The 13,196-nt window shown below is 55.8% G+C and overlaps 7 protein-coding genes across 7 annotated transcripts; 4 read left to right on the top strand and 3 right to left on the bottom strand.

Annotated features, from left to right (window-relative positions):
• Positions 1-308: 308 nt before the first annotated feature.
• On the top strand, positions 309-2,151 carry VTJ04DRAFT_804 (uncharacterized protein; the record flags this gene model as incomplete). The annotated part of the gene is made up of 3 exons (XM_069366433.1): positions 309-919; positions 1,032-1,114; positions 1,190-2,151. 3 exons carry the CDS (start codon positions 309-311, stop codon positions 2,149-2,151), a joined length of 1,656 nt encoding a protein of 551 aa, XP_069223413.1.
• Positions 2,152-2,775: 624 nt separating this feature from the next.
• VTJ04DRAFT_803 (uncharacterized protein) lies at positions 2,776-4,637 on the top strand (the record flags this gene model as incomplete). Its single annotated transcript, XM_069366422.1, has 3 exons — positions 2,776-3,392; positions 3,450-3,541; positions 3,616-4,637. The coding sequence occupies 3 exons, from the start codon at positions 2,776-2,778 to the stop codon at positions 4,635-4,637; spliced, it is 1,731 nt and encodes a 576-aa protein (XP_069223412.1).
• Positions 4,638-5,073: 436 nt separating this feature from the next.
• VTJ04DRAFT_802 (uncharacterized protein) lies at positions 5,074-7,237 on the bottom strand (the record flags this gene model as incomplete). Its single annotated transcript, XM_069366411.1, has 3 exons — positions 5,074-5,639; positions 5,706-6,924; positions 6,995-7,237. The coding sequence occupies 3 exons, from the start codon at positions 7,235-7,237 to the stop codon at positions 5,074-5,076; spliced, it is 2,028 nt and encodes a 675-aa protein (XP_069223411.1).
• A 228-nt stretch (positions 7,238-7,465) lies between these two features.
• Positions 7,466-8,077, top strand: VTJ04DRAFT_801 (uncharacterized protein; the record flags this gene model as incomplete). The annotated part of the gene is made up of 1 exon (XM_069366400.1): positions 7,466-8,077. The coding sequence occupies one exon, from the start codon at positions 7,466-7,468 to the stop codon at positions 8,075-8,077; it is 612 nt and encodes a 203-aa protein (XP_069223410.1).
• Positions 8,078-8,079: 2 nt separating this feature from the next.
• Positions 8,080-8,346, bottom strand: VTJ04DRAFT_800 (uncharacterized protein; the record flags this gene model as incomplete). Its single annotated transcript, XM_069366389.1, has 2 exons — positions 8,080-8,107; positions 8,165-8,346. The coding sequence occupies 2 exons, from the start codon at positions 8,344-8,346 to the stop codon at positions 8,080-8,082; spliced, it is 210 nt and encodes a 69-aa protein (XP_069223409.1).
• A 126-nt stretch (positions 8,347-8,472) lies between these two features.
• On the bottom strand, positions 8,473-10,256 carry VTJ04DRAFT_799 (uncharacterized protein; the record flags this gene model as incomplete). Its single annotated transcript, XM_069366376.1, has 2 exons — positions 8,473-10,163; positions 10,220-10,256. The coding sequence occupies 2 exons, from the start codon at positions 10,254-10,256 to the stop codon at positions 8,473-8,475; spliced, it is 1,728 nt and encodes a 575-aa protein (XP_069223408.1).
• Positions 10,257-11,707: 1,451 nt separating this feature from the next.
• Positions 11,708-13,137, top strand: VTJ04DRAFT_798 (uncharacterized protein; the record flags this gene model as incomplete). The annotated part of the gene is made up of 2 exons (XM_069366365.1): positions 11,708-12,682; positions 12,871-13,137. 2 exons carry the CDS (start codon positions 11,708-11,710, stop codon positions 13,135-13,137), a joined length of 1,242 nt encoding a protein of 413 aa, XP_069223407.1.
• Positions 13,138-13,196: the final 59 nt, after the last annotated feature.

Below are 13,196 nucleotides of genomic sequence, written 5' to 3'. Positions count from 1 at the left end.
AGTTGATTGATACCCAGCAGAATGCTCATGATCCCCTGGCAAACGGGTGCCATTTTGAAACTTAGCGCGTGATCACGTGCGCACGCGACGAACTTCACCGCGCTCATTCCAAATCCGTGCTGTTGCCTAACTCGGGTGCTACGAATATCCAGGGTCTCGAGCTTCGACCCATCGACGATCCGGGTCGACAATTGTGGAGCGACGGTATATATAACTCAGACATCCCATTCCTCGAGGGTGGCAGAGGTATTTGTCATTGACGTTCTCCGTACAACTCAGATACCTCTCCCCAGCACGACACCTCCAAAATGGCACAGTCCAACCAGGTTTCGACACTTCCGCCAGAGATCTGGCGGCTTGTTGCAAAAGTCTTCACTCGTCGGAAGAGCCTTCGTGACCTGTACCTGTTCTCCCGCCTGTCCATGGAATTTGCCAACGTGGGACTCCGAGAACTCTACTCCATCAGGTACAAAATCATCAACGAGCGCCGCTTTCACTCCATTTTTGCGTCATGCCTCGGCAAAACCCTCTTCCCTTACTACCTCTGGATCACTGAGCTTGATCTGAATTTGCTGGGACATTGCATCCTCATAAAGGCCTGGACTCCTGGCTGCATTCTATATACCCACCCTCTCGAGGCGTTCGAGGTTCGAAATAATGTCGGGGGCATCGACGAAATGGCCAGCATCATCAAGATCACCAACCTCCTGGCCGAGTCTATCCGAGGGGCCTGTCGCGACAATAGGTCGAATAGTCTTGAGTCGCTTGTTGTTGATGGATTCTGGTTCTCGCCCTCTGATGTCGCTAAGTGGGTGTCCGCATTCCCACGCTTGACTGAACTGCGCACTGGAGGTCCTTTCGCGCTTGATGGAGAAGTGGCCAGGGCGATCCGGGAGAACTGCCCAGCCTTGACATCAGTGTGAGTACCTGCCTACCTTAGCTGATAGCGCAGACGGGAACTCCGGTCCCTTTGTCCAGCTGTCCGCGTCGTCACCGATATGGCGAAGCACTTACCTAACTCTGCCCGGAAGGTTGATAAAAGGGGTCAACTACCGGCCCAACGACTGCGCACATTTGGCAGAATTCCTCCAGAATCTGCAGCCTGATTCTCTCAGTACGTCAAGCTATCATCTCCCGGATAAACGACCCTAAGGGCCTCTCGTGAGTCCCGTGACTAACATAAATGCAGCCTCTTTTCAAATGCACAGCAAGCCACCCATTCCAGCGGCGGCCGTAAAAGCTCTCAGCACACACTCGCGCTCGCTCAAGGTCCTGGAAATACAATATCTCCAGAGACCGGCCTTTGCGTCGCTGAGCAGCCTCGGCGATTGCCGAAACCTTGAGGGTCTCTACTTACATGTCGAACATCGGGACTTCGAACCCTCCTGGGCAGCCGAGCGACATTGGCTCATTGACACCATGACAGAGTGGCTGAGCAACTGCGCGGATCTTCGGAAGTTACGACTCGAAGGTGTCCCTTTCTGCGACGAAATCGTCCAAAATATTCTCAAGTCCCCGCAAGTTCGTCTTGAGGTATTAAGCCTCCTCCTTGAGAATGAGATCACTGAAGAGTTCTGTGAGGCTTTGAGCCTGCAGACCAATCTTCGGAATCTTACCATTCGCTACCCTCCCGGCAATACGGCTGGAGAGAGCCACACAGAAGCCGTGCAAATGACGTTCGCTCGCGCCGTTGCTCGACTTCAAAACCTGACCAGGATTGACCTCAAGTTCCCTCTTGCCCACGCTGCGCTGGAGCACATCTATCAGTCGATTCCGTCACTCCGACATGTTATGTTGAATCTACAGTCCTTGGACGACCGGCACATTGGGGCCCTTGGAGGGCTTACGAAGCTGGTCACACTCGGAGTGATGGCGGAAACCTCGACAGTCACGGTGGATGCAGTGCAGCGCATGCTGGATACGTTTGCGGCTCATCCAGACAGCGACCACAACGGCATCTGGATCCGGCTCGACAGCGTCCACCGTAACGAGCGGTTCACATGGAAAAAGGCTGTTGAGCTGCAAGAGTTCATTCGGAAGCACTGGGGAGGGTCTTTTGACGTAGTCCCTAACCCGAGGGTGGACCCTGATGAGGGAGCTGGGTTATTGCCGTATACACACGTACCGCCACCCCCTGAAAGTCTCGCATAGATTGGCCCAGGCTTGGGTCAGTCGTCATAGGATGAAGGACAACGTCACGTTGGTTGAAGGATGTGTTTTGCTGTATAGAGAAAATAAACGAGTTCAGAGAGATGGAGGAAATCTTGAGACGTATTAGACCCCAATGGACAGTTGATCGCCACGACCAGGTATCTTGGAGAGGGAGGAATATTTCCTTTGCGAAGGGTTTAGGTGGCTAGTAAATTATTCCACTATTTTGTCATCTCAACTATACATACAAAATCCATGTTTTGTCTAGTGCGGATACCAATCCAAACCTCCTGGCATGCTGGTGAGCCTAGGATGATCTTGGTTTCATGCATGCCGTCCAGTTGCGTGCTCGTTCAGCTCCTCGGCGCTTAATCCTGTGTGAGCCGCGTCCAGCCCCCTCATAGATATATCTGTATGTACATACCATGCATGTCTGCCTGGGGATACACAGAGAGACTTCATTTTCTTCAACCGAGAAAACGAGCATGCCACCTTCTATCTAACCTTATACACTGACAATAAGACGGCGTGGATTGCCTCAGTGCGGCTCTAAACTCTACCATATAACTCCCGAGGCGGCCACTTGCTATCTCTTCCGTGCGCCTTAAGCCCAGCACAGTCACCATGGAGCACGACGCTTCCCCGAGGCTTCCTCCAGAACTATGGGCCCTGGTGGCACATGAACTGGCTTCTGATGGATCATTGCGCAGCCTCTTCCATCTCGCCTGCGTCTCTCGGGAGATGGCTTCTTTGGCGCTTCCTGAGCTCTACGCCAACTATCACCACTGTCGCGACCGACGGGAGGAGTTCTTCCGGACCATTTTCTCGTCATGCCTCGACACAACACTCTTTCCCTACTACATGTGGATGACGGACCTAATGATATACGACTTGGAATCCCTCACCAACCAAGTACCCCGTCCGGACAGCACCCCTTTCTTCGTCGGTCCGCTCGAAAAGCTTCTCGTCCTGGAGCCTTGGGGGACCCATGATACCGCCGCCACCGTGGGCAGAATGGTTGATTTGTTTGTCAAAGCTGTTCAGAGGGCAGCGGGCCAGGGCAAAGTGAGCGGAATCACCCACGTAGATTCCGGGTTGGTCACCATCGATAGCAGCTCCAAGTTGGCAGAATTGCTCTCAAACTTTCCCAAACTGGAGTCCTTGAGAGCAAGACAGCGAGTTCAGCTGGATGGCCACCTCGGCGACGCCATTCGGAAGAACTGTCCTGCCTTCAAAGAACTGTAAGCATGCTCATATCTGGGTCCTTCGTGCACAATTAACCAAACGCCTGGTCTTAGATTATTGTCCATTGAGGGACCTTGGGAATATCCTGGCGAGCCTCTGGCCAGCATGGCCGAGCTCCTTCAAAATCTTGAGCCCGGCACCCTTGGTATGTGAAGCATTGCTAACCACAGAAGTCCGTTCTACCTACCTGCTTGCATACTAACCTGGAACCGCCCATAGAGACGTTCATGTCTGGATATGGCTATTCCGCCACTCAGGGAGATATCATGGCTTTTGCCAAACATTCGCCGTCTCTCAAATACCTGGAACTATTCGGCATTTCCCAGGACACGATCGCGGCGTTGAGTGCGCTTGAGAATTGTCACAGACTCGAGCACCTTTATATATGTGGCGATCGCTGGAATGTTGAGCGCACTTGGAGACCAGCACAGCTCGCTCAAAGCCTGGTACGCTGGATCAGCAACTGCAGGAAACTCCGAAACCTCAACTTGGGAAACATCCCCTTCCTAGACTTGATGGTTCCGGAGATGCTCAACTCTCCCACCATCCGTCTTCACAAACTCTCATTGTCCATGCCTACCACCGACCTCAACGAGGGGCTCTATTCGGCATTGACTCAGCAGACTGAATTTGAAGAACTGAGACTGGGCTGGGACGAAGACGTCCCTGTGCCGAATCCCGAGGGCCGCCAGGACAAGCATTTGATGCTCGTGCAAGCCATCGCTGGCTGTTCCAAGCTACGCAAACTAGAACTCGTCGAGCCCATCAGTCCCGATACAACCGCCCGCATTTGTGAGGCGTTACCGTTGCTGGAATCCATCGAGTTGCATGTCCCGCGCTTGGAGGATGTCTACATCGACGCCCTTGTTCCTCTTCGCTCTGTCAAGATCATCAAGGTTCGGAGCGATCGGTCTACCCTGACTGCGGCGCCGCTGGAGCGGTTGTGCGAGGCGTATGCGAGGCCTGGTCACCGCGAAAATCACCTGGGCCTGTATATCGAGCTCATCACAAAGAGGGGCTTTCCGAAAATTTCGAAGGAGGAGTTTGACCGCGTCGACGGCACGCTAGGGGAGTACTTTGGTGGCATCATCACCCTAGCCCCTTTGATCGGTGGGCGTAGCCTGCTCGGCGATAGCGACTCGGAGCCCAATGCCGACGACTTTGGCACCAGCGAAAACGAGAACGCCGCCGATGAGGACGAGCATGACCAGGACAACCACCACAGCCAAACTGAGGCTTGAATGGTGGGCGAGCTGGGTGGGTCACACACACATTTGACTCGAAACCAAATGACTTCATGCCTTCATGGGCCAAACGCTTTTGGTGGTTGTAAGGGTGGTGCCTGGGAAGTCCTGGAACGGGGTTTGGGATGGCACTAAGGGTTAAGGTCCAAAAATGCCAAAGGGTAAGTAAGGTCAAATGAATATGTCCCACAAAACACGCCAACACAGGACGTTCGTGGGCGGCACCATGCATGTTATTTGCGAAGTAGACACCAAAAGCCCGTGGAATGACAAGCCCAATATCTCAATACCCAAATCCAAGACCAACCAAACCAGACCAACAGTTAATCAGCCTTGATCATGACCCGCCAGGCCCCCTTCCAATCCATAGCAATGCGAAGACAACGCCGTACGAAAACCATCATGAAATCCCGTTCTGATCTCCCTTCAAGAATCACATTCCAAACATCTTATCCCACTCACCCCCAACCTGCTGGCCGAGCCTCCGCAACTCCTGCTCCTCAACACTGACCTGCTGCTGGATCTTCTCCGCCGAAGAAACACCCTTCACCGGCATCTTCTTCTCCAACTCCTTCGTAATCTCGTCCACATCCACGCCCAGATACTCGGCCAAGAACTTTCCAATATCCGTATTCTCCACATTCCCGCGGATCTTCTCCGTCCCCGGCCCGCCGGAGCTGTACACGTTGACGTCAACGGCGCTGTGGCCGTGGGTACTCCAGCCGATACGGGCGCGCTGGCTGATCATCTTGCTGAAAATCACCAGGGCGGCTCCCGGGTTGGTAGCGAGGGCGCTGAGCTCCATTTCAAGAGCGTCGGGGATGCCCAGCCGGCGGATGACGAGCTCCTGGTTAATCCAGTCCATGAGGGTGCGCTCGCTCTCGGCCGGCGAGGAGGTGACGTGCTGGAGCAGGAGGCGAGCGCAGTGCTCGGCCGAAGCGTTGGCGCGAGCGAGGACGGAGGGGTGCCAGTCGTAGACGGGAAGCTCGTTCGGCGCCTCTGTGGGAACAATGTTAGACTCATCTGACAAACATTATGAGGAAGAAAAAAAGAGAGGGAACATACGCCAAGCGGTAGACAAACCACCCGTCTCGTGATCGCTCGTGGCCACCAAGATGCCCTCGGTATCCGACTTCTCCAAAAAGTCAAGCACGATCTTGAAGGTCTTGTCGTACTCGAGAACCTCGCGGACCTGAGCAGCCGGGTCGTTGAAGTGGCCGGCATGGTCGATACGGCTGCCCTCAATCATGAGGAAGAAGCCCTCATCACTATCGCGCGTGGCCGCCTCCAGCGCTGTCAGCGCGGCCGCAGCCATCTCACTCAAACTGGGGTACACGTCCGCCATATGCTTGCGGTCGATCTCGAAAGGAATATCATTCGGCGCGAACAGACCCAGGAGGGGCAGGGTGGCGTTCTGTCCGTGGCGCAGCTCATCAAACTCCTGGCGGCTGCTCTTGTAGGTGAAGCCGTGCTTCTCGGTAGCCAGACGGACCACATCAACGTTGTCGGCGCGGCAGCTCCCAGAAGTGCTGTTGGGCAGGAAGTGGCAGCGTCCACCGCCGAGCATCAAATCGACCACACGGCCGAGCGGGCCCTCGCCGATCTCGTGCAGGGCAATCTCGTCCATCTGCAGGCGGTAGTCGACATGGGCAGCAAAGCAGGCCGGGGTAGCATCGGTGATGTCAGTCGTGACAACAAGGCCTGTGTGGAAACCACGGCGCTTGGCAGCCTCGAGAACAGTGCCGCAGGGCTTGTGGCCAGGGAGCATGCTAATGGCGCCATTGTAACTCTTCTTGCCGCACGAGAAGGCGGTGGCGCCGGCGGCCGAGTCGGTGACCCACGAGTTGGTAGAGCGCGTGCGCGAGGTGCCCCAAAAGTGACGGTCCAGCGTCAGCGTGTCGTCGATGGGCAGCTTGTTGACGTATTGACGGAACGTGCGAGTCAGCGACAGGGACGCCGGGCCCATGCCGTCAGACACCATGAAGATGAGGTTACGCTTCTTCTTCTTCGCGGCAGGGGAAGCGGGTGTCGAGTAGGGGACGCCGGCAACGGGATCGGTTGGTGAGATGGGTTGCGCGGGCTGGGTGGTTGAGCTGCGGTGTTGGATCACGGAAGCCAGGACGACGACAGCGGCCGTGGCCACGAGCGCCCAAACGAAGAGAACGACCTCCCGCAGGCGGGTGGCGCGGCCGTTCGAAGAAGCCTTGGAGGTCTCGCCATCTTCATCTGCGTTTGATTTGGGCGGGCGATCGGAAAGGAGCGGTGTCCGCTCCGATGCTGAGGACTGCGTGTGCCTGAATGTCAGTTCTCAAGCAAATGCGTCACAGGACTTGAAGGGCACAAACGAAACACACCATCTTTGTCGTCCCCGGACTTCGAGTCCAATTGCGATGAAGGCTACTTTGTTGTTGCGACCTGGGGACCCGGATGGGATGGAAGGAGGATGAAAGGACCCAGGTCAACTGGAACCTGGGAGGCGGCTGCCCTCGGGGTGTGTCAACGATAACGGTCAGTTGAAGCTCCCCTAGCTGTGCCTGCCCGCTGTGACTCTGCGGTGGCCGGGGGCTTTCCGAGGCTGCAGGCGGGCGTTGGCGCATCGGGACCCGTCTGAGGCAGCCAATCAGAGGCATGATAGGGGCACCCGTGGGGACAAGCTTGTCCGCCAAAAAGCTCGAGGTGCAGCAAGGATGACGTCGATATGACCAGGATGCAAATCGACCACATGATCCAGTCTTCACACACCTTCAAAGTGTTGGATATCAGTATCTCAAACATCTTCCAAGACTCTCAACATCCAAATTATGAGACTCCAATCCTAATAAATCATGCAGTCCCTATTCTCCGCATTCCAACAACTCCCCGCAAACCCCTCAGGTCAACAACAACAACCTCCTACCACCAAACCATCCGAAAAATCTGACCAACCCCACCACTACGAGTACAAGTACCCGTCCCAGACATATCAACAACCACCACCACCACCGCCACCACCTGTCTCACCATCCCGCGAAACCCTTCTCGCCGCAGCCCAAGCCTTCTGCAATGCCTTCGCCTCCGGCCACCCGCCAGAAACGATCCTGACGCAGCACTTCACCCGGCGCCGGTCCCGCATCCTGGTCCTCGAGCATGGCCTCGCACAGCTAGCCCCCTTCTTGGGCCGCACATTCCGCGGCGCCGAGGGCTTAATTCAATACCTCTCGGTCGTGTCTGAATGCCTCTCTTTCGAAGGAATGCGCTTCACTGAGTACACTGTCGATGCCGAAGCGCGAAGGGTCGCGGTCCGCGGCCAGGCAAGATTCACGTGGAAGAGCACCGGGCAGGTGTGGGATGAAGAGTTTGTTTATGTGTTGGCGTTCGATGGGGAGGCGAGGGTAGAAAAGTACGAGATCTGGGCGGATTCAGGGGCGGCGTGGTTGGCAAGTCGGGGTGAGCTTTGATATCAGGGGTACTTATGTCGGAGCAGCCTGCTGGAACTTAAAAGGGAATGAATTTGTACGATAACTACATGAGGTTGACGATTTCACGCGACGGCATTGTCATGATTGAATTGGGTCAGCGACGTGTTGCAGGCTAATTTGTAATGATATTGGCACATGGAAAATAGAATACTAAGGCGCAGGCAAAACAACCGTGGTATAATACCGAGAAAAGAAACCCATCTTGCGACCAGCCCTCTATCCTGCCGAGCCCAAGAATTCGACCTCATTGACTCCCAAGTGTCCCATACGCTGTCTATCAGACAAAAGGTAGCCAAAGAAACAGACACCACGCCAAAGGAAAGAGAAAAAAAGCCAAGAGTGAAGTAAACGATAATCAACCACAGAAAGCTCGCTCATGTATCGCTCTTGACGCCCGAGTACCGGACGTGAAGCCGGTCGCGGAAGTGGGCGTGCCGGATTCCATTGGGTCGGGCCTTAGCGAATGCCTCGATCGCCTCCTTGGGGGTGAACCCGCACCTCTCAACAAGGTAGCAAGCGATGAGGAAACCCGTACGGTTGAAACCATAGTGGCAGTGAACGGCCACCACGTAGCTATCCTCCCATCCCTCAGCCTTGGCCCGCTCGTGCTGCTCGGCGCGGATCTTGTCGACGAGCTCGACGAAGCCGGCGATCTCGGCGTCGTTGGGAGGAACCTTGGATAACAGTGGGTACTTGTGATAACGGATCCCGCCCTCCTCGAGTCCGCGTGGATTGTACACGGGGTTGTCGTGGGAAATGTCAATAACATCTTTGATGGTATGGCTCCACTTCTTCACGAAGACGCGAGGGCAGTGCTCATCGTCAACCTCGCGGAGCGTCTTGATAGCGCGGAAGACGCCACCGACGGGTTCTGACACAGGCGCCACGTTGCGCCACTTTTCTAGGTTCTTCACGTCCCACTTTCCTCCCTGGGAGAGGTACTGCAGCTGCCATGCGAGAGACAGGCGTCCGGTGATGTGAGATGCGAGGAAATCCGAGACGAGTCCCGCGAGCACAGGGACGGTAGGAGGCGCGTAGAGCAGAGCGTGTCCGGCTGGGCTTGGGAGTTTGGTATGAGACACATACTTTTCCGGTCGCTGTGGGAGCGCCGGTAGCCTTGGAGCGCCGTTCGCATCCGCCTGCTCATCAGCACTACTCTCGCCGTCTCTCCCATCAGCGCTCGGCTCCGTCTTGGTGTCTGAAACTACCGACAAAATCCTGTCGACCTCGGTCGGCGGCGTGATTTGGTCGTCGGTGCCAGCAATCAGGAACACTGGCAGGTTTAAGCCCGCCCAGACGTCGAGGCTCGCAATACCGTCCGTTTGTACGCCATTGGAGTATACCGGCAGAGCTCCCCAGGCCATGCGCCGCCACACCGGGGTCCGACTCTGGCAGTTAAACACATGCTGGAGACGCCTAGTCTCGGCATCGGCATTGGGTCCAACAAAGCGGTACACACTGGGGCTGTCCAGGCCCCCCCTTCTATCCCAGGCTCTCCAAGCATCAAAGATCAGTCCAAAGCCCGGAAGTCCCAGGGCGGTACGCAGGATCCGGGCCTTTGCCTGATCCGCAAAACCGGCTGGAGGGCAGATGGCGACGATCCCGAGGATGTGCTCGTGGAGTTCTGTTTTGGGGTTGCGTGGGTTGGCGAGTAGGGCGGCGAGGGAGGAGCCCATGCTATGGCCGATCAGGACGACACCCTGACCTCTTACGGCATCACGATGGTCCTCGATGACTGTCTCAAGGAGTTCGACAAGGGCGTTGGTCGAATATGCGTCCCAGCTTTGGGGCGCGAACTCGGAGCGGCCACAGCCAGGCAGGTCGACAGCCAGACATGTGGCGATTGGGGTCAGGCTTGTAAGCAGGCCATTAAACTGAGAGACAGAGCCCCCGAGGCCGTGAATAAACACCAAGAGTGGCACCGGGGCAGGCGATGTGGGGAGATTATCGGCCTGCTGATGCCTCCTGTAAAAGACGCGCAGACCAGGGTATGTGGCTCTCGTGGTGGTGTAAGATTTGATAGTTGAGTTCCTCTCAGTGAGAACGAAATCGTTTGCTTTGACATCTGGTTTCGAGTTAGCACCAGAGAAGGACAGCAGGGTAGAATATCCAAAGACATACCGTGGTCAGGAGATGTCTTGCGAAATAGGCGCCACATGGTTGATGGCGTCGCAATGGAGAACCCCGTCAGGGTCTGTTGGAGATTGGTGAGCACGTTGCCATGTGACTCAGAAAGCCCGAGTGAAACCTATAACAACCGATGCCGTCTCGGCATGGGAGAGAAAATATCCAAAGATGACAAAAGGAAGGGTTTGAAGGAAGAAAACCGCCTGCCGTGCTGTATAGGGAAGAGGACGAGCGGATCAACTCACCCCCCTTCAGCGATCAGACTCTCAGACTATGCCTCACGGTGAAATCGCAGGGGTTCGATGAGGCCAAGGAGCAGATTTTTGCTTCCACTGATGGCCCTGTTCCACGGTATAAGAACAACAACTGAATGGCCCCGTGGTCGCCAGAATCGGTTATGTATTGTGATGTAGCGAGATGAAGGGGAACCCGTGTCAGGAGAGGATTGGGTCAGGTTGAGTTGGTATGTCGCGTCGAGTCATCGCAGAAACTGAGATGGCGGCGCGGTGAGAGAAAAAAAAATGCTATAATGACTGCACTCTTCTGTCTGTGCTCCAAAATACCGACCGGACAAAGAATAATGCGAAAAACGGCAATTGGAGCAGCAAGCTGAGAAGTCGTTTGAAGAGAAATGGCGGATGCCTTTTAAGTCATTGTCGATGATAAGTCAGCATCGCCAGATATCCATGGATGATGGCGCATCTTTCCGTGGTGGGACAAAATGACGAAAGGCCTGCCTGTGTCTGCGCCCGGCTGAGGTGAGTGCTCCCCAGGCCCAGCACAGGCTGTAGCGATAGCGAACAGAGCTCCAACGGCCATCGTTGCTGCCTCATTGTGCATAAGAGGCAGCGTCTCATTGGGCAGCGGGCCGAAACCGAGCCCAACTTTTGGAGCCGCGGGTTGTACCTACCAGACGGTACGGAGCCGATCAGAGGACTCCGAATTAGCCGTCAGAGAGAAGGTGGCATCAGGCTGTGATTGTCGTCCGGGTTGATCAGCCGAGTCCAGCATTTGGAGTTGTTCAGCAGCATTTTATGCCTGCATTTTGAAGTTTCACGACAGAGACGCCCAACTAGGCGAGTGAGGACAGGGCAGTTTTAGGTTTGATGGCAGATTACAGACTGAAGTACGGTAATTTACGAAGCTGCACAAAACTTGGAAGTTCCAAGTTCCATCTTTCGCCGTGACCACCCGAGCGAGCTCTTCCCCTGCCGTTCAGAGGCTCCACTTTCAGCCGGTTGACCGGCCCAGGGAAGACCCTCCGAGCTGCATTGGGTTCCGTTGCGACGGGACAAGCCCCGATCTTTTGCGCATCTGAACATCGGGCATCCGAAACCTGGATTCCCCATCTGGATTCACATCTTCCCATAGGTAACTGAACCCCTGGACTCCCGAGTACGACATGTGAGTTGCCAACGACAACGACGACAACATCAGGAGCAACAACGCAAGGGAGAGACGACGACGACGACCGCAAGCAACATGGCTACGAACCGCCTCACCTTCCTTTACCCTCACCTCTTCCGTTCCGGCGCTCGTCTGCCCGACCCCGCGGCACTGCCCCTGATCCGATGTCCTCGTCGCAGAAAACCTTCCTCATCACCACTACAGCCGATAGCTTGCTGCAGGCATGCCGCTCCGTTCACTACCCCGTCCAGCAAGAGGCAAGTCTCCTTTGCTGGCCGCGCCGGGAAAGGGATAGAGCCTCCTCCGTCGGATCCCCCCACGTTGCCGGCCAAGGGGCCAGAGGTGAAGGCACAGGGAAAAGACTCCCCAGCGAGCCAATCAACAAGGGAACAGCCCTCGATATCTCCGCTCAACCTGCCTAAAACCATAGAACTCCCTCCTCCGTCGACGATAGACCCCGTCACTCAAACCACCAAGGGAAGTCCAATGGACGAGATTCTGCATATGGGCCCTCCACCCAATTCCGTCGAACCACCACCTCCCGGTGTACAAGCATCTACAGAACCCCGAAATAAAACTCCGAGTACCAACCCCGACACAACCAGCGCCGATGCCACCGCCACGACGTCCAAATCCGTCAAGTCCAACCGAAAGCCATACATCCACCACTTCGACTCGTACACGCTCGTCAAGCAGCTGATAGCAGGCGGATACACGCCAGGTCAGGCCATCACGGCCATGAAAGCCATCCGGACGCTGCTGGCAGCGCACCTGAACGCCGCCCAGGCCGGGCTCGTGTCCAAGGCCGACATGGAGAACGAGTCGTACCTCTTCCGCGCCGCCTGTAGCGAGCTGAGCGCCGAGGTGCGCAACAACCGCCGCGCCGCCGACGAGCAACTGCGCCAGCAGCGAACCCTGCTGCAGCACGAGGTCGACATCCTCACCCAGCGCCTTAACCAGGAGCTACTGACCCTCAACGACAACGTCCGCGGCATGTTTAACGACCGCCGCATGGCCGTGCGCGAGGAACAAAAGGCTGTCGAGAGTCGCGTGTGTTCACCCCCTTTCCTTCTTCCCAGTTTTTCCTTATATTTACATCCTTCTCTGAAATTTCTTCCTCCATGAAAAGACAAAAAGGGGGCATAAGCTAATGACCCTCGGATACACCGGTCCCCGAACTCCCGTCAAGGGGGGTTTGCTAGGGACCCCTTCGCCTTTGAGCTTCTCCTGAAAAACAGATCCAAAAAATCAATTACAAGATCAGCGTCAAGCTCAATAGCGACGCAAAGTCCGATATCGAGGCCCTGCGCTGGATCCTCATCCGCCGCTCCGCCCTGGGAATCCTCTTCATGGCCATTCTCACCCTGAGCACCATCCGCTACACCACGTATACGGCGAAAAAACGCAAGGAAGAGGAAGAGCGCGCGCGGAAAGCCGCCGCCGAGAAGCAGAAGCAGGACGCTGCCGTGATGCTTTCTGGCGAAATCCTTGGGCCGACGAGCTAAGGACGAAATTTTGGGTAAGGGGTGGTATCTGCTGTTTTCAACGTTCTGCATGGGATAGA

This window comes from Mycothermus thermophilus, assembly GCF_041956435.1.
Source record: "Mycothermus thermophilus strain CBS 625.91 unplaced genomic scaffold VTJ04scaffold_1, whole genome shotgun sequence".
NCBI lineage: Eukaryota > Fungi > Ascomycota > Sordariomycetes > Sordariales > Chaetomiaceae > Mycothermus > Mycothermus thermophilus.
Note: the sequence above shows the minus strand (reverse complement) of the source record. Positions and strands in the feature narration are given on the sequence as shown.